The sequence below is a fragment of the Oncorhynchus keta genome, chromosome 29 (genome assembly GCF_023373465.1).
Source record: "Oncorhynchus keta strain PuntledgeMale-10-30-2019 chromosome 29, Oket_V2, whole genome shotgun sequence".
Taxonomy (NCBI): Eukaryota; Metazoa; Chordata; class Actinopteri; order Salmoniformes; family Salmonidae; genus Oncorhynchus; species Oncorhynchus keta.
The window spans coordinates 20070101-20089461 of NC_068449.1; the positions used below are offsets into that span (position 1 = coordinate 20070101).

At 41.7% G+C, this 19361-nt stretch overlaps 1 protein-coding gene across 4 annotated transcripts in view; it reads left to right on the forward strand.

Annotated features, from left to right (window-relative positions):
• LOC118362427 (pleckstrin homology domain-containing family G member 3-like) overlaps positions 1 to 19361 on the forward strand; it is a 57624-nt gene that overhangs the window by 36512 nt on the left and 1751 nt on the right. For 2 of the 4 annotated variants that reach the window (XM_052486165.1, XM_052486167.1), the window contains exons 9-18: positions 766 to 948; positions 1036 to 1128; positions 1214 to 1300; positions 11424 to 11457; positions 11708 to 11815; positions 12795 to 12805; positions 13250 to 13627; positions 15444 to 15539; positions 16809 to 16919; positions 17816 to 19304. In XM_052486165.1, coding sequence (XP_052342125.1) covers positions 766 to 948; positions 1036 to 1128; positions 1214 to 1300; positions 11424 to 11457; positions 11708 to 11815; positions 12795 to 12805; positions 13250 to 13627; positions 15444 to 15539; positions 16809 to 16919; positions 17816 to 19304 — 2590 coding nt within the window. The remainder of the gene's footprint in view (positions 1 to 765; positions 949 to 1035; positions 1129 to 1213; positions 1301 to 11423; positions 11458 to 11707; positions 11816 to 12794; positions 12806 to 13249; positions 13628 to 15443; positions 15540 to 16808; positions 16920 to 17815; positions 19305 to 19361) is intronic. The other 2 variants (XM_035742748.2, XM_035742749.2) reach the window with 2 other exon arrangements.

Sequence of the window (19361 nt, forward strand, 5' to 3'; positions counted from 1 at the left end):
TATTGTGTTACGCTATATAATGATGCAGGTGTATCTAATTGGGCTAATTTTGTATGTGATTGTTTCTCAATAGGTTTTATATCAGTTAATGAAGTGTAGCTACTCTTGCTCTGCTCATAGTTTATCCTGTCTGTCATGGCCATAGCTTTAGTGTACTGTTTCACTGTCTTGCTGGAGGTTGTGTTGATGGGGAATCCTTTTAGTCACCCAGCAACTATTCCAGGTTGCTCTCCTGCTGCTCCCACAGTAACTCCCTGACTGAGTTTACTGTACTGTGTGGGGGCAGGCTATTCCATTTTTTTTGTTTAGTTTCAGTCTTTTTTGTTCCAATTTTTTGTTCCAATAAAGCGTTTGCTGAAGCCTACATTTTTAGAAACAAAATGGCCAAAGCAAATGTGTAAACCTGCTCCGAGTGGTATTTATCAGTAAGCCTCCGAGGTGGCTCAAAGCTCCATGTCTCCCCGACCTCTGTTTAGTTTGGTCAGGGATTTGGGGCCTCGTAGGGACTCAATAAATCTACCACAGGGCCACAGTGTCTGCTGGGTTTTCTATTTGTTTCAATTTATGCCTTTGATTAGATGGTGAGTTCACTGCCCATTGGTTCCTACCTGTTGTTGTTTTCTGTTGTCTCATTAAACAAATACTGTTCTCTTCAGACTTTTCACCCCTTGTGTCTGCTTTTATGTACAGTTTTGTCAGTGTTGTGTACACAGACTAGGTTTAGGAGACCTAGATGTAATCAGGTGTGTGTGTGTGTGTCTGCAGGAGATCCAGTCTCTCCTGATCAACTGGAAGGGTCCTGACCTCACTACGTATGGAGAGCTGGTGCTGGAGGGAACCTTCCAGGTCCAACGTGCCAAGAACACCAGGATGCTGTTCCTCTTTGACAAGATGCTCCTCATCACCAAAAAGAGAGGAGAGCACTATGTCTACAAGACACACATATTGGTAATGAACAAAAAGTAGAGAAACCTAACCCAAATGCCATGAGCTAGCTCTGTTGGGCTGGCGTAACGTTGCTCCCTGTTGTTTCAGTGCTCAACCCTGATGCTGCTTGACAGCGCCAAGGACCCCCTGCACTTCAGTGTGATACACTTCAAGCATCCCAAGCAGCCTCACACTGTGCAGGTGAGTGTGGACCATAAGCCCGTCCTCTCTTGTAATAAGAGTAGTTCTGTATGAGCTCAGTATAATTGACAAGTGTCTTTTTCAGGCCAAGACTGTAGAGGAGAAGCGCCTCTGGGCTCATCATATCAAGAAACTGATTCTAGAGAACCACCACACCATTGTCCCACAGAAGGTAAATCTATAGCGACATGGGTTTCCTCTCCACTCCTGTCAAGTAGCCCACAGTCTTGCACCAGCCAACTCTAATCCCTCCCTCTAAACTAATGCTCTGGCTTCTGGGTTAACATGTGAATGAAGGTTGTATGTGTGGGTGGCTTCTTCTTTTCAACAAAGTTAAAATATACATTTTCTAGTTCACTAACTTTTTTCTAAAGTCTAACGCAACTACTTACTTGAAAATAGCTCATAAACTGCGTCCCAAAGACGAGAGAAATCGGAACGAAACTCTAGGATGACTGAAAACTCTGCACCAGGCCTACCTACCGTCTCTGACAAACTTTGCTTCATGATTCCCAGAACTCAAAGGGACAATGAACGCTGCTTTGGCCCCAATATCAGCTACTCTCGATAGCGTTGCAAAAGATGGCCATAGATGGCCATGGCCAACAGATTTTGCTCAACATCCATTGTCCATCTGGCTACAGTGACAGAATTGTTGCACTGGAAGAAAGGTGCACATCGCTGGAGAAAAACTAGCTCCTCTCCGAAACCATAGATGGTATAGAATTTTTCACGGCGTTCAAATATACGAATCACAAATATTGACGAAAATTCAAAGGGCTCTGTCATTAAATTAATGTCTGAATTTTTCACTAAGAACCTGGGGCATGAAGTTTTCCCCTCACTACCGGTTTTAGCCTGGGCACATTGAATTGGCAAAGTACGTACAAGGACGAACGATAAGAGAAGGCAGACGTCACGTTCTGATAGACATACTTTTTGAGGTTTGGCCTAGTTATTTTCTGTGAAATACATCACAACTGATTGACACATCTGATCATTCAAATGCACTATCATCAATGAAAGACTTATCACTCTACCAACACAAAAGGGCTCCTGAGTGGCGCAGTGGTCTAAGGCACTGCATCTCAGTGCTAGAGGCGTAACTACAGACCTTGGTTAGATTTCAGGCGTATCACAACCGGCCGTGATTGGGAGTCCCATAGGGCGGCGCGCAATTGGCCCAGTGTCGTCCGGGGTAGGCTGCCATTGTAAATAAGAATTTGTTCCTAACTGACTTGCCTAGTTAAAGGTTCAATAAAAAACATTTAAAAAGTGGTGCCTCAGTGAGGCTCACCTCATGGAACGTCGAGGGGGTTAAATGGACCAATCAAGAGATCCAAATTATTCTTCCATCTTAAACATCTACAGACCAATATATAGACTCCGTAGCACATGGGTGGTTCAGTTTTTATCATTCAAATATCAACACTAGGGCCAGATGGCCTGCCTTTCTTATTCATAAGAAGATACCCTTCATTCTGTCAGACGGAATTCAGATTCAAAAGGAAGATGCATTATTGTAACCTGTACACTTTGTAACACCCATGGTGTTGCTGAATGTTTACGCTCCAAACTGGGACTATGTAATCGTCACTAACAATCTCTTATCCATTTGGACAGTCACTATTTGAGCTTCGGAGGAAATATTAACTGTCATAGATCGAAAATTAGATCACTCATCAGTCAATTAGAACCCATCAGTCAATGATGTCCAAAGCTCTTTCTCCACATGTATTCAATGGAATGGTTGCATTGACCCCTGGATATTACAAAACACTCTTGTGAAGGAGTTTTCCATTTTTTTGTTATGTCTACCACACCTTCCGTATAATTACTTTTTCATTGATAACACACTCATGCCAGCAGTTGACTCGTGCGAATACTTAGCTATTGTCATTTCGGACCATGCACCCTCTACTTTTGGATATAAACTTTTGCTATGTCAAAAGGATCGACCATTTTGGAGACTTCCTACTTTCTGATGAAACATTCTGTACCTTAATTGTAATCTATTTACTCATTTTCTAGAAACAAATGAGTCGGACCGTTTCTTACTCTCTCCTTTGGGCAACCTTAATGGCTTTTCTCAAGAGTTCAAATTATTTCTTACTCTGCCACTCTTTATTTTTTTTATTGAATGCTTAAAACATACAATATACTTGCAGTGAAACCACTCAACTACATCACATTAGTCATCTAACACTCCCATCCAGAGCGACACACAGAAGCAACCAGGGTCAACGCCCTACTCCAGGGCATGTCGACAGATCACCCACAAGGTTTAAAAAAAGAGTCCTGAACCAGCGATCCACCGGCCCAAGCTCCCAACCACCAGCCCTCCAAGGCCCCCCCCCAGAAGAAATACTACTTTAATAAGTAATACTTTTTTAAAAATTATTCCATTCCCCCTTTCAAGACCCCCCCCCCTCCATGCACCAACAAAATGAACAAAAGAGAAAGACGGAAGAAAACAAAATGCAAAAGGACAACAAAAACCGTAACTGCAAGGCCACCTGTTTGTGTGGCACTATTTACCTGTGTGTCTGTGTATGTGTGCATTTGAATGAGAATTTGTGTATATATACATGTGTACAAACACCTGCACTGCATCAGCCTCAGGCAAACTGGCATTAGCTGTAAAAACACTTCCCCCTCAGTGTCATTCTGATGTACTTTTAATTTGATTAAAATATATATATATACTTTTATCTTAGAATGACGGTCAATCTCCCGCACAGCAACTCCACTCCCACTTGTCTCCAATTCCACATCCCAACCCTCATCTTCCCTCAGTCCCTCCCACCTATCTCTGCAGGCCACCCTCTTCGGATTTCTACGCAACATATATCTTTCAACTGTGCAGTGATGTTTATCATACAATTTCAATCTATCGAATAGAATCTACAGAGTTCAGGTCTAAGATAAATACTTTTACTAAGAGGATTAGTATATCATTAATTGACTGACCCGGTCTCTCCAGATCTCCCAACAGTACTATTTCTAGGGTCAATTTTAGATCAATGTTCTGCATTTTCAGATGTACCGATTCCATGGTACAGGGTGTATGAGTTGATATATAAAACGACTCAAGAGTCAAGACTTTGCTTTTCAGGTAAAGGTATTATAGAATTCTTGCCACCAACAAAATGTTGAATATTTGGGGCGTTCAATCATCAAAGCTCCTCAGATTTTGTTGTGAGGATACAGAATCAAGACCATTTATTTTGGTATTGCCCTCAGGTAGCCCGTTTCTGTTCTCAGATTCAGGAATGCTCATCCAAAAATCTCATCCCAACTATTTTACAATCTGTATGGCACAACTGTCAACATCCTGGTCCTCATTTGAAACTGGTACACTTTCCTATTTATGCTCCTATTTATGCTATTTTTATTCCTCTGCCAGTTTTGATCCTTTACATTGGGCAGACAGACCAGTTCCCTGCCACCTGCCTCCTCCATTTTTGTGGTCATGCTGCAATCAATTGGTTGTACTCTTGGAATGCGCAGACCTTCCCATACAATTCTGGACTTAATATAAAACTTGAGTCATTGGTATACATCGACACCTTTTGTTTTAAAGCCTTGGATTTCTAATCCTCTAATGTTGTTATTTGATCTGATTTTAATAGCTAGCATTTCAATGGCCATAAGGAATAGATATGGTGACAGCAGACACCCTTGTTTTAACTCCTCTTGACAATTCAAAACTCTCTTGAGAAATATCCTCAATTTACTATTTTACACTTGGGGTTGTTATACATTACTTTTACCCATTTTATAAGAGAATCACTGAAATAAAAAAATTCAGGCATTTTTACAAATAAAATCCGGTGTTTATCAAAGGCCTTTTCAAACTCTGCTTTAAATACCAGGCCTGTCTTAGATGTTTCATGGTGTTCTATTATTTCTAGTAGTTGTCCTATATTATCTCCAATGTATCATCCATGTTAAACATTTTAAAAACTGTCTGATCAGGATGAGATGCTATTGAGCCCACACTACTACACTGTCTGAGCCAAGGACTACATGCTTTCTGGTAAGTTTTGATTACAATACTGGGTGGGGTGAATATATTTTATACATGATTTTTTGTTAACTAGTAAATAGTAGCCTATAGCAAAGTGTGTTTAAATCATTTCTAACTTGTTAACCATTTCTGCTAGTTAGTTTTTGCCACCTACCATGTGGGTTTTAGCTTGCTTGAGCCTGCTGAGTGTTAATTCACCTGTTTCCGTACATGTTTAATTTTAAAACGCTTATCTTACAAAGGAGTTGTTTAATCTAACTGGTTAACTATTTATATGTACATAGAATTGTATTCTTTTTTTACTCATTTTTTTCTAATCTTTACAGGAAAATGCCATGGGCACGATCTGACTGCAGCTAATGTAGCTGTGTACATTTGCAAATACTGTGCCAAATCATATGTCAAGAATGCAACAAAGATGCAGAATCATCTGGTTAAGTGCATAAAGTTCCCTCAGAGCTCACAACAAGCAACCTCTGACAAAAGTCCCTCTACTTCCATTCGAGGTGGAAATAATGAATCGGACACCTTATCGATAGCAGCAGCTCATGGTCCTCGATTCAGAAGTTGTTGTTTTTTACTCAATGGCGGAATGTAGTCATAGAAATGCTGGTGATTGTCTTGCTTGAGCTGTGTATGCAACTGGTTCACCTCTGATGCTCACAGGCAATGTGTATTGGAAGAGATTTCTGAATGTTCTTCGGCCCAGCATACACCCCTCCAAACAGACATGCTTTATCTACTCATTTGCTGGATACAGAGTTCAACAGAGTTCAAGTGAAGGTCAAGCAGATCATAGAGAAAGAATATTGTATTGCAATCATCTCTGATGGGTGGTCAAATGTTTGTGGGCAAGGAATAATTAACTACATCATCTCCACCCCTCAACCAGTATTGTACAAGAGCACAGACACAAGAGATGACCACAGAAGGCATTTGCACTGGTGACAGACAATGCTGCTAACATGAAGGCTGCTTGGTCTAAAGTGGAGGAGTCCTACCCTCATATCACACCCATTGGCTGTGCTGCTCATGCATTGAATCTGGAAATGGTTATGTATGTGAAATGGTTAGGTATGTGAAGGGTCATCAAGTTATAGCAGCAATCTACCTCACCAAGCAAAGTGAGAAGAATAAGAGCACTACATTGAAGCTTCCCAGAAACACCTGTTGGTGTGATGTTGTCATCATGTTTGACAGTCTCCTGGAGGGGAAAGCGTCTCTCCAAGAAATGGCCATATCAGTCTGTCGATATGGACAGCCCCATCAAGAGGATCCTCCTGGATGAGGTATTTTGGCAGAGAGTGGTAAGCAGCCTGAAAGCCCTGAAACCTATAGCAGTAGCCATTGCACGGATTGAGGGAGACAATGCCATCCTGTCTGATGTTCAGACTCTGCTTGTAGATGTAAGAGAATAAATCCATACTGCCCTGCCTACTTCACTGTTGCTCCGTACATATTTGACCCCAAGAATGCTGGCAAGAGCATCCTGTCTGGTCAGAGATCAAGGCCTATGGTGTCATCACTACCGTGTCTTGTGACCTTGGCCTGGATGAGGGCAAGGTTATTGGCAGTCTGGCGAAGTACACTTCCAAGTAAGGGCTTTGGGATGGAGATGCAATATGGCAGCCGTGCCAACATATCTCATCAGCCACCTGGCGGAAGGGACTTTGAGGATCATTCAATATTCCCTTTTGTTGTTCAGTGAAATCATCCCATGTGAAGAGTCAACTAATTTAATTAAAGTTCAATTTGTAACTAAATTGATGATTTTATTTCTATTTGAAGGATTTAATCATTTGCAATTTTCTACTTATGATAAGGTAAAATGTTTGTTTCTGTCTCCACATGATATGTTAAATATCAATGCAATATTAATGTATTAATATTAATTCCCATATATTCCCGTTAATTCCCACTGAATGTTTCCACCTCTGAATATTCTCCAAAATGTGCAACCCTAAAGGTATCCCAAACAATATTTGCCGAACCTATATTATACTGGAAAAATTCAGTTATAAATTATTTTATCCTCCAGTAAACTTTGATTACGTTTCCAATATCCCTGTCCACATGGAAATTCTGTAAGAGTTATGTGAAGGCCAATGATGCTCCGATTGCATTCTTTCCTATTATATATACATTTAAAAAACTTTGACGCAAGAGACAAAGTAGTCAATATGACTAGCTTGATTAAGTCTCCTCCATGTACACTACCATTCAAAAGTTTGGGGTCACTTAGAAATGTCCTTGTTTTCCATGAAAACATGCATTAAAATAGTTGCAAAATGAATATGAAATATCGTCAAGATGTTGCCAAGGTTATAAATAATGATTTATTTGAAATAATTGTCCTTCAAACTTTTCTTTCATCAAAGAATCCTCCATTTGCAGCAATTACAGCCCTTCGGACCTTTGGCATTCTAGATGTCAATTTGTTGAGGTAATTTGAAGAGATGGCTTTTTCTTTGCAGCTCTGCCAAGGCCAGCATCCCGGAGTCACATCTTCACTGTTGACATTGAGACTGGTGTTTTGTGGGTACTATTTAATGAAGCTGCCAGTTGAGGACTTGAGGCATCTGTTTATCAAACTAGACACTCTGTGCTTGTCCTCTTGCTCAGTTGTGCACCGGGGCCTCCCACTCCTCTTTCCATTCTGGTTAGAGCCAGTTTGCGCTGTTCTGTGAAGGGAGTAGTACACAGCGTTGTACGAGGTCTTCAGTTTCTTGGAAAGTTCTCACGTGGAGTAGCCTTCATTTCTCAGAACAAGAATAGACTGACGAGTTTCAGAAGAAAGTACTTTGTTTTGGGCCATTTTGAATGTGTGATCATGCACACAAATGCTGATGCTCCAGATACTCAAGTAGTCTGCTTCCTGCTAATTGCTTCTTTAATCATTACAACAGTTTTCAGCTGTGCTAACATAATTGCAAAAGCATTTTCTAATGCACAGTTAACCTTTTTAAAATGATAAACCTGGATTAGGTAACACAATGTGCCATTGGAACACAGGAGTGATGGTTACTGATAATGAGCCTCTGTACGCCTATATAGATATTCCATAAAAAATCTGCCGTTTCCACCTACAATAGTAATTTACAACATTAATGATGTCTACACTGTATTTCTGATCAATTTGATGTTATTTTAATGGACATAAAAATAGCTTTTCTTTCAAAAACGAGGACATTTCTAAGTGACCCCAAACTATTGAACGGTAGTGTATACCTCACTAGGTCGAGGGTTTTTTAGTCTCCAAATATCAACTATTACTCTGCCACTCTTAATAAAGCATGAAGATCTCTAATGGAGATCACCGCATGTATATACAATCACGTATATTTCAGACCTAGATCACCAATATGCTATGAACCCAGATCCTCAGCTATACAAAAAGCAATGATCTTCAGGCACAATTTGATCATTTGGCTACATCCAAAGCTGAAAAGCTGTTACAGTCCAAAGGTTCATTCTATGAGTATGGCGACAAAGATCAAATGTAATGCAGCTTCTCGTTTCATTCCACATATTAAAGATGCCCATGGTACTTTGTTGTCAACCCCTTCCAATATCAACAAAACCTTTTATCATTCTATTCATTTCTTTACACATCTGAATCACCAACTCACTGCCTCTAAAATGGACTCCTTCTTGGCAAACTGAAATGCCCCTACAATCAGCTCATCTGACACTAAACATTGCAAGAATTACAAGAATCATTTTGGTAAATGCAGAGTAGCAAAGCTCAGGGACCTGACGGCTACCCCAGAATTTTACAAAACATTATCTGATTAACTTTTTTGTAGGTGTTTAGTGATTCCATAGAAAATGGTTCCCTGCCACTTATACAAGCTTCTATATTGCTTATACTTTAATTTATTTTGTATTTACTTAACCTGTGCCCTGTATAATACTATTTTAAAATAATTTGTGTACATTTATAATCATGGTAAGCACACCAAACATCACAAATCAACCAGAAAAACAGTTGCATTGCTCTGTAAATAAGTCTCCAATCAATACTTTAAATTGCACCAGATCAAGATAAAGATCCAGATAAAATGTATTTTGAATTTTGTTCCGGCAATACAGTGCATTAAATATAAAAGCAAATTTATCTAGCTCTGTGGAGACCCTAGAAACCTTAACCAATCATTTAAATAAGGAGATAATTAATTTATTAAAATCACTACGATCCCCGCCCTATGGCATGGTGGCACGAGGTGATTTCCATACTTTGGGAATATTTCCTGGCAACAATGATGGGCGCTGCACACTTAAGTAGACCAGAATCCAGTGGATTTCTTGTCTATTGCTAGCATCACTTCTCTATTGCTAGCATCACTTGTCTATTGCTAGAATAAGTTCTCTGATCATTCAGAAAGTTTTCCCTATCAGCATCCAGCCCAATATCATTGTAAATAGGCTTAGAAGTTCTATCAAAGAGAGCCCGCTGATTGAAATGCATCAATTACGGCATTTTCTTCCCTTGTAATGAAGCCAGTGTATGAATGAATTTGTTGTGGCAGAGAGGAGGCAGTTTTCCAGAATTTAGCCGGGCTCCCATTTCAATCTGAAAGAGCAGTTTTGTAATAATCAGATTTAGCCTTTTAGATTTAGATTTTACACAATGATTCCTCAGTTGCTTAAAAACCTGTCTGACAGGCCTAAGCCGGTGTTTCTGGCCTTGACCCAAGCATCATCCCTTTTATGAATGACTTTTGATAATTCCGGTGTGCACTAGGCATTGAATCAACCTTTTTAACACTTAATTTTTTTGAAGGGAGCATGATTATTCACAATGGTATAGAAGACATCTGCAAAGAAGCGCAAAGCTAAATCAGGTTCAGGGATAGCTGAAATACAATCAAGGTCACTAGAATAAAGATTGTGTTGACTGACGATCCTCTTTGTAATGGCGCGAGGCTTAGATTTTTGTATTCTCCCATCTCTAACACAACTGGGCAATGATCACTAATCTCTTGGACGAAGACGCCAGTAGAAACATATTTATCTGGCGTATTTGTTAAAATAAGATCAATCAGAGTTGACTTTGAAGGATCTTCCCCAACCTGCCGGAGGCATTGCCATGAGACAAACTGCTTTAAAATTTTAAATCTAGCCAGAAGAGGTTAATCTCATACATTTTACTTGTATGTTATGTGCTTCGGCAACACCACCCTTAACAGAACTATGGAGAAGTGGGAACATGAGATGAATATAGAACTCAAACTGGTGGGAAAGCGCTATTAAAAAGGGTAAACTCGTCTTCTTCCTGTGCTTGACTCGGACTCATCCAGTTCAAGGTGCTCCTTCGAATTCATTGTGAGCCAGACAGGCAGACTTATACCCTGATATATAGAGGACAAATGTGAATGCTGTGCTCAGTCTCCTGCAAACCTAACATGCATCCTGGTCTGGCTCCAAATGGATAAGCTTTCTGGACTTCCGTCTTTTGAAATCTTGTCACTGTATCTTAGCTATTCAACGTCAACCATCTCCCTATGTTGCTATTTTTGGAGCTGTAGAAGACCCCCCTCGTATATTGTCTAAACACTCATAGTATTGCATTCACAACTCTTCTGTCTCGTGGCAGGATTCTGCTGAATTGGAAATCCGCAGCCCCTTCCTCTCTAGCTGTATGGCTCTAAGATGTATTTTTTCTTAAATGAGAAAATATCAAATTCACTTTTAAGAGGATTAACAGATAAATTGTACTCCCTTTGACAACCCTTTATTTCATTATTTCATGATTTCTCTACCCTTCCTACTGAATGAACAATTACCCCGCTTAAATATAAACAATTACATTTAGCTTGAATCTTTATGACTTGACTCCCATTCAGTTTTAAGATGTTGACCTAGACTGCATATATGGCGCTATATACTATTCCTTCTAATATGACTAGTAAGATTACCCAAATAAATTATTCTCATTCAATCATCTACTACAGTTCCCTTCTTATTTTTCATTCCTACATTTTTCAATTTTTTATTATATATTTATATTATGACAAAGAAATACTATTAGTCTTAACACACTTCTGCATGAAATAAAAGGTTTTTGTGTGTATCTCCATTTAATCTCCTTTATGACATGCTGACGTTCGTTGTTTACATGTAGACCTATGCACCTTATAGGAAGGGTGGGGGTGGAGCTGTTCTTTGTTTTAAAAAATTAAATAAACGTATCAATGCTGCATTTGTAAATTTGAAGTCTAATAAAAATGACACCTACCGTTTTCTTTTGATTTCTGTCTTCCAGGTAAAAGAGGCCATCCTCGAAATGGATTCTCTCTGTGAGTATTCCAGATAAATATGGTTAATATGAATAAAAGATAAAGGCACTAAACATAGCTGTGGCTGTTAACAAAGCAACAGGAAAGGCTGTCATTGAGTGCAAGAGGATCACTTCACTGGAAATGTGGAACAATTATTAACTGTTGTGTCCCCATTTGAAGAGTAGAGAACGATTTCTTTAATTCACTGACCTGGTTTTGAGTGAGTGAGCGGTAGTGCCTGAGTGATGGTGTTGCTTGCTGTGTGCAGACCCAGGGTCGGGGAAGTACCGCTACAGCCCAGAGAGGCTGAAGAAGGCTGGATACTGCCGGGCTGAAGACCTTTCCGCAGAGGGGAGACCCGGGCGCAGGACATCAGGTGAGTTAGTTGCCTCCCCCCTGCACATAGTAAAACAATGTTTTGTTTTATGGAAAACAACACCAAAGCCAAGCCATCTCTTCAGGCTTGATTGGTTCCACTTACCCCACAGTTCTACAGTCTGAAACTATTCTTAACGAGACTCCAGATTAACAGGCTGGCCTGGTTCATAACCCTGGAGCCACTGTTGCCATGATTCAGGTCCCCTGTCGCCCATACTGAGTCTCAGTATTCACCCCATGCTGTCATTCTGCCGTAGATGGACCCCTGGACAGCCCGATCAAAAGGCCAGACCCCTACTCCTCTCACAACCCCCTCTGCCCTAGATCACCCATAATGATGTTAATTATGGGCCATATTACTGAAAGGCTTTGTCATGCAGGAGCTCTTTTCAATAGTCAAATTCAGTCCTGGCTTTAGATCTGTGGCTTGCGCTGCTCTCATGCATTCTAATTGACCCGCAATGAAAGGGCATTGATGGGAGAGAATGGAAGGGGAGATAGAGCTAATTATGGTTATATGAACAGCAGTAATAAGTTGGGAAATAAATAAGTGTGGTTAGGTTATATTAAAGACAAATTGGTTTTGGAGGAAATTGTCTCAGTGTGTCTTCTCCAGTCAGTCTGCCATGTTATCTCTGCTGATTTTTAAATATAGAGCAACAAAGGGATAAACTAAGTTCCTCTGTCTTGTCTCTCTGCCGTCTTTACGCCCTCTCAAATCAATCTAGCTACAAACCTAATGACGTAATTTTCTTGTTCTTCATATTCCTCAGTCAGAGAGGACTGTCCTTGTGAATTGCCTTATTTCTGAGTCTCTGAAAGGAGGCATTTCTCATTCACAGTTTATCCAATTAACTTGCCAGTTTTCAGATATTATTAGTGTGTTTACAGTATGATATAACTCTACTTTTTTGTTGTGGCAGCATTGTTGACATTCTCTTCTTTTCTCCTCTTCATTATCTTCTCCTGCCTTGCAGCCATTCTGAAGGTAAGCTTCCCAATGATTAAAGTGCATTTTGCCCTGCCATGTTTTTTTCTCCTCTGTGCAGAAAAGAGAAATCGGTTGACTCCGTTCAATGTGGTTCAGTGAGATGTTGTTCTCACAGGTTTGACAATGACTCTGAAAGGAAATGCAGAATAAACCTTGCTGAGAGAAATGAACCCCAATAGAGGAATTGCTACTCTAAGCTTATTGGGCTGAACCATATTGTGTTAATAAAGGCAGAGGTTTTGGGCTCAGGGTTTTGTTGATTAGTGATGTGTCCACAATGTCCACAATAGCTTGGCATGATCACATGATGTACCTTCATATCTCACGCCGTGCTAAAGCAGTCACATTTATACCATTATTTTCAACACCTTGCAATTACATTAAAAAGGAACATCTCTATGCTGGCCTTGCAATAACACCTCAACTCTCTGTGACTTCAAGCTACAGCACACAGACAGTGAAGGTGTTCTTCTGGGGGACAGGCGTTCCCTGCAGCCAACTGCTAGTGTCAGTATGCTGGGCTCCAGTCTAGGTGAGGCTGAGAGGCCTGGTGTGCTGGGAGCCCAGGAGAAGATAGGCTGCGGGAGGGCATCTCTGGAGCAGTTGAGCCCCAGTGAGGACCCGAAGCCAGGGTCCTTACCCTGCCAGGGGGGCACTGAGCAGCAGGAGGAGGAGAATGAGGAGGAGAAGGGGGAGATAAACACAGATGATATTCTGATGGAGGATGACCAGGTAGCCGACTTTGCCAGCTCCAAGCTGGCAGCCATCTCTTGCTGGCACTATAGGGCCAGGGCTTTACTTTCTGCTCGGTTCACAACGGTGAGACTCACTGCCACCAATGGGTTTCCTATTTCCTCTGCAATTTCACTGGCTTTCCAATCAACCATCTCCCTCTCTGTTTACCTCAGCCTTGATGCAATTCACTAAAAGCCAGCTACCATTTGCCATACTCATGGAATGCTTCTGGTTTTCACACTCACATAACTGCATGGACTAAACCTTCCAGGAATTGTAACAACAATCAGTATCATGGAAATCTGGTCACTGCAGATCAGATTTATAATTCATCATGTTTGTGACTTCATTGAATGTTGGGGAAAATGTGACTATTTAAAGGCCTGTTATTGTTTGAATTTGAGGTTTTTAGAATTGAATGGTTAATAGTGATGGTGGAAAAAAATCAACAGTTACATCATAATAGAATTATGGATGATACTTGACTCAGTATCGATTTAATGAAATTGTTTTGTTGCTAGGTAGCCTTAGCTAGCGCTAGTCGGCTGTACCTGCGCCAAAACTATTTTTCAAAACTATTTTTCAAAACTATTTTTCAAAACTATTTTTCAAAACTACTATCCAAAACTATTTTTCAAAACTACTATCCAAAACTATTTTTCAAAACTATTTTTCAAAACTACTATCCAAAACTATTTTTCATCCTATAGTTTGTTCTCCATCTCTTTTTGTAATAGTGAGCCAACATGTTATCAGCACGTTTATTTCCATGACTGATCAAAACAAATGTTCTCATGCTCTCTTGTCTCTCTGCAGCAGACATATAGTGAGCAATATGTTTGGAACATCATATCACAATACATATAGAATCGTGAGAATTGCAATACGTATTGTATCTGCACCTAAGTATCGTAATAATGTCGTATCGTGAGGTCTCTGGCAGTTCCCAGCCCTAATGGTTAACACGCACACTACCATGCTTTTCTCTCATGTGTTGCGGAGCATTACAGACCCCAAAAATGGTCATAGACTGTTCTCTCTGCTACCGCGCGGCAAGCGGTACTGGAGCACCAAGTCTATGTCCAAAAGGCTCCTTAACAGCTTCTAGCCCCAAGACATAAGAGCCATTTTCTACCCTGCTGCTATTTGCTGTTAATTGTCTATGCATAGTCACTTAACCCCTATATGTACATATTACCTCTCCACATTGACTCTGTACTGGTACCCCCCATATATAGCTTCGTTGTTATTTTATGGTGATACTTTTTTTACTTTAGTTTATTTAGTAAATCAAATGTTATTTGTCACATGTGCCAAATACAACAGGTTACCATGAAATGCTTACTTACAAGCCCTTAGCTATTTCTTGAACTGCATTGTTGGTCAAACTATTTACTAAATTAAATAAAAAGTAACACAATAAAATAACAATAATGAGGCTATGCATATTTTCTTAACTGCATTTTTAAATATTATTTTCTTCATTTTATTTCACCTTTATTTTACCAAGTACTCCAGTTGAGAACAAGTTTTCATTTACAACTGCACCCTGGCCAAGATAAAGCATGGGATAAACAAACGTACAGTCAATAACACAATATAAAATATACAGTGTGTGCAAATGAGGCAAGGAGGTAAGGCAATAAATGGATCATAGTGGCAAAGTAATTACAATTTAGCAATTTACACTGGAGTGATATATGTGCAGATGAGGATGTGCAATTAGAAATACTGGTGTGCAAAAGACCAGAAAAGCAAATATGAGGTAGGTGGTTGGATGGGCTATTTACAGATGGGCTATGTACAGATGCAGTGATTGGTAAGCTGCTCTGACAGCTGATGCTTGACGTTAGTGAGGGAGTTAGTCTCCAACTTCAGTGATTTTTGCAATTTGTTCTAGTCAATGGCAGCAGAGAAGTGGAAGGAAAGGCGGCCAAAGGAGGTGTTGGCTTTGGGGATGACCAGTGAGCGATACCTGCTGGAGAGCGTGCTACAGGTGGGTGCTGCTATGGTGACCAGTGAGCTGAGATGAGGCAGGGCTTTACCTAACAAAGACTTGTAGATGACCTGGAGCCAGTGGGTTTGGTGACGAATATGTAGTGAGGACCAGCCACCGAGAGCATACAGGTTGTAGTGGTGGGTAGTATATGGGGCTTTGATGACAAAACGGGTGGCACTGTGGTAGACTGCATCCAATTTGCTGAGTAAAGTGTTGGAGGCTATTTTGAAAATGACAACGCTGAAGTCAAGGCTTTGGCAGGATAGTCAGTTTTACGAGGGTATGTTTGGCAGCATGAGTGAAGGAGGCTTTGCTGCAAAATAGGAAGCCGAATCTAGATTTAATTTTGGATTGGAGATGCATAATATGAGTCTGGAAGGAGAGTTTACAGTCTAGCCAGACACCTAGGTATTTGTAGTTGTCCACATATTCTTAGTCCGAACCGTCCAGAGTAGTGATGCTAGTCGGGCAGGCGGGTGCGGGCAGCGATCGGTTGAAAAGCATGCATTTAGTTTTACTAGCATTTAAGAGCAGTTGGAGGCCACGGAAGGAGTGTTGTATGGCATTGAAGCTCATTTGGAGGTTTGTTAACACGGTGTCCAAAGAAAGGCCAGATGTAAACAGAATGGTGTCGTCTGTGTAGAGGTGGATCACAAAATCACCCGCAGCAAGAGCGACATCATATACATACATCATTGATATACATTGTTGGTTAAGGGCTTGCAAGGAAGCATTAAAAGGTAAGGTACATCTGTTGTATTCAGTGCATGTGACACAATTTGCTTTGAAAATCAACATTGTAGAGAAAACAAGTCAGCAATTAGCCTTGTGCTTATTTGATGGGTGCATTTGCATTGAGTCAATTGATCCACAGAGCTGATGTATGACTTCAAAGGTGAATTTGGCTGTCAAATCAGGGAGTCAGGATAATATGTGCTTTGGTCTTCACATTAGTTAAAAGGTTTCCCTTTTGCTTTTTCCAAAACTACAGAGGAGCTTTATTAAGGTTAATTGCTATAATGGCATTAAAATGGCTTGAATGTTGAACATCCTGTAATATGAATGTCAACTGTCTATATAATGTATGTATTGTCACACAGGTGACAAATGCAACCAAATGCAAATCAGTGCTGCCCAGCTTGTGACTGTCTGGAAGCAGATGATAGAGAAGTCTTGTGATACTCCACTGTATGGATTTGGCCATCTAAGACCCAGTGTTCACTCTAAGCAGTGTTCACCCTTTCATGTTGTGTTCTGCTACTCCAGGATGAAGAACACTATGAGGTTGTAGTTAAGAAGGGACCACTGGGGGAGAGGATGGAGACATCAGCCCAGGAGATCAGCGAGTTGGCTACAGAGGAGACCTTCACTGACCAGGTATGAAGAGTTTGGACTGGCTGGGTCAAAGTTAAGGTGCGCTTGGCACCCAGAACCAAATCCGTCACATGAGACTAAGCTTGAAGAGATTCTGAACGGATGAATGTTTTGTTGTACTGTATATCTAAAATATAGGGGATACTAACAGAAAAGTCTTCATCTTTTGAGGGGATGGGAATTTGGAAAGACTGGTAGGTGGCCCAAATGGTTCTGATCTAATACAACTAGGGGGTTGTGTAAATTAGAATGTCCCCTCCTACATGCTGTTGTCCCCTGTCATCTCTCATGGACAGAGAACATTTTTAATAGATCCTGGGTCCTCTTGTCTGCTTCCAAGCCGAGTGTAACAAGTTGTTGGTCCCTCCCTTATTTCTTACCCGCAGCTCCTACTACATTCCCCAACACACACACACACACACACACACACACACACACACACACACACACACACACACACACACACACACACACACACACAACCACACTGCAGCTGGAAATTAGTCTGTTATAACTGCACACTGGGGTCAAATCTGTGAAATTAAAACTGTTAAACTAAAGTGCTACATTTTACAGCAGAGTTCAGCAGGTGCATATGAAATGGACGGTGGCAATTGTGATGAATTAGCTATAAAAATGGAATCAAAATGCTCTGATCGTTTTATTACACATTCTACTGTGATTCTGTCTCTGTCATGTTGTCAGAATATTCGACGCCATGCACTACCAGACGTGGATCAGAGATCATGGCTGCTGTAGCAGATTTAACCTGATCACTTGACTTGGCTCATTGATCCAATGTCAGATAATGACTGGTGATTTACCTGTTGGCTTATCATATCCATATTGCTTTATTCCATCCTGATGTTAATATTCACCCTTCCTTCCTCCTTATCCAGGTGTATGTGGAGGAGGTTCCTCCTCAAAGCAGTGCTCCTAAGGTAGTAGTGATGGAACAGAGTGAGGCGAACCCACCCCTATACACAGAGCCTGATGCTTCGCCAACTCTGCCTCCCAGACAGCCTGAGACGTCTCCGACACTGGAGCCTGAGAGGGATATTGGGGGAGGAGTAGAGGGAAGGTACAGGGCGGGAGGGGATGAAGAGAAGAGTGACTGCTCTGTCCAACAGGACGAGATGAACTCATCAGTGACAAATGGAGAGTGTTCAGAGTTTGGTGCGGTGCTGGGAACTGAGACCAGCCGCACCCGGCCTGCCTCTGTGTTGGACCAGGGCAGTGTAATCACTGAGCATTTTGTCGGCAGCCTGGTGGTCTCAGAGGACCTGTGTTCCCTGGGCTGCCCCTCACCTCAGTTGGGCAGCAAGAGCAGCAGCACACCCTGTCTGAACACCGAGCTCGAGGAGAAGGTCCAGACCCTGGTTAACTCTACCCCAGAGCACCCACTGCTCTTGAAAGGCAACACCTCTACGCCTGCCCCTAGACCAGACCACCTCATGGAGGTGGAGCGCAGATCCACTCTCTCCAAGCAGGACCGGATACTCATCCACAAGATCAGGAGGTACTATGAGCATGCAGAGCACCAGGATGCCAGCTTCAGCATCAAGCGCAGGGAGAGCCTGTCCTATATTCCTGCAGGCCTGGTCAGACACCTGAGCCGGCAGCTCAACAGCAAACCCCAGGACCAAGTGGTTCCAGGGCACGGGAAGGTCTCCCCGAACAACCGGCCCACATCCTGGTCAGTGTTCGACCTTCCTGGCTTAGAAAAAGAGCAGAGGACTAATAATACCCCTGTGCTGGAGCCACAAAAAGCTGCAGACATCAAGCCCAGGTCCCAGAGTGTCAATGATGCTCCTGTTGGAGACGAGGATGAGTTCTTCAGACCGTCCTTGGACATGGTCCAAGTGTGGCAAGACATAGAGATGGAGGAGGTTTATGGGAGCCTTGGGAAACCCAAGGGTATCCAGGGTACAGAGGACAATGTCCATCCCAGATCATTTCTATCCCGGAAGGGGGGAACCAGCAGAGAGGTCCTTGAAGCTGAGTATATCAAGCCCCTGAGGATCCTGGAGGAGTCAGACATGGGTGCTGTCTCAGAGGAATCCCCATCACCCATCACAACTTCCCCAGACCCCTTCTCAGGGCAGGAGTCCTGCCAGAATAAAACTCCCAAGTCCTGGGAGAGAGGCACAGTCAGTAGATCTCCCCTCCCCAGGATCATCAGCCTGCGTTTAGGGGTGGAAGAGGACCAAATTCTGCAGGATATGGAGAAGATGAAGAACAAGGTTTTCCAACTGGCCCGCCAGTACAGCCAGCGCATCAAGAACAGCAGGCCCGTGGTGAGGCAGAGAAACATGGAGGCTGAGAACCACCTTGCCTTTAAGAACCTACCAGCTGTCTATGAGGAGAAGGTCCAAAGAAGAGACTGGGGTAAGCTGTCAGGGATCTGTTTTAATGTTTTGCTGATCCATTATTATTTGATATGAT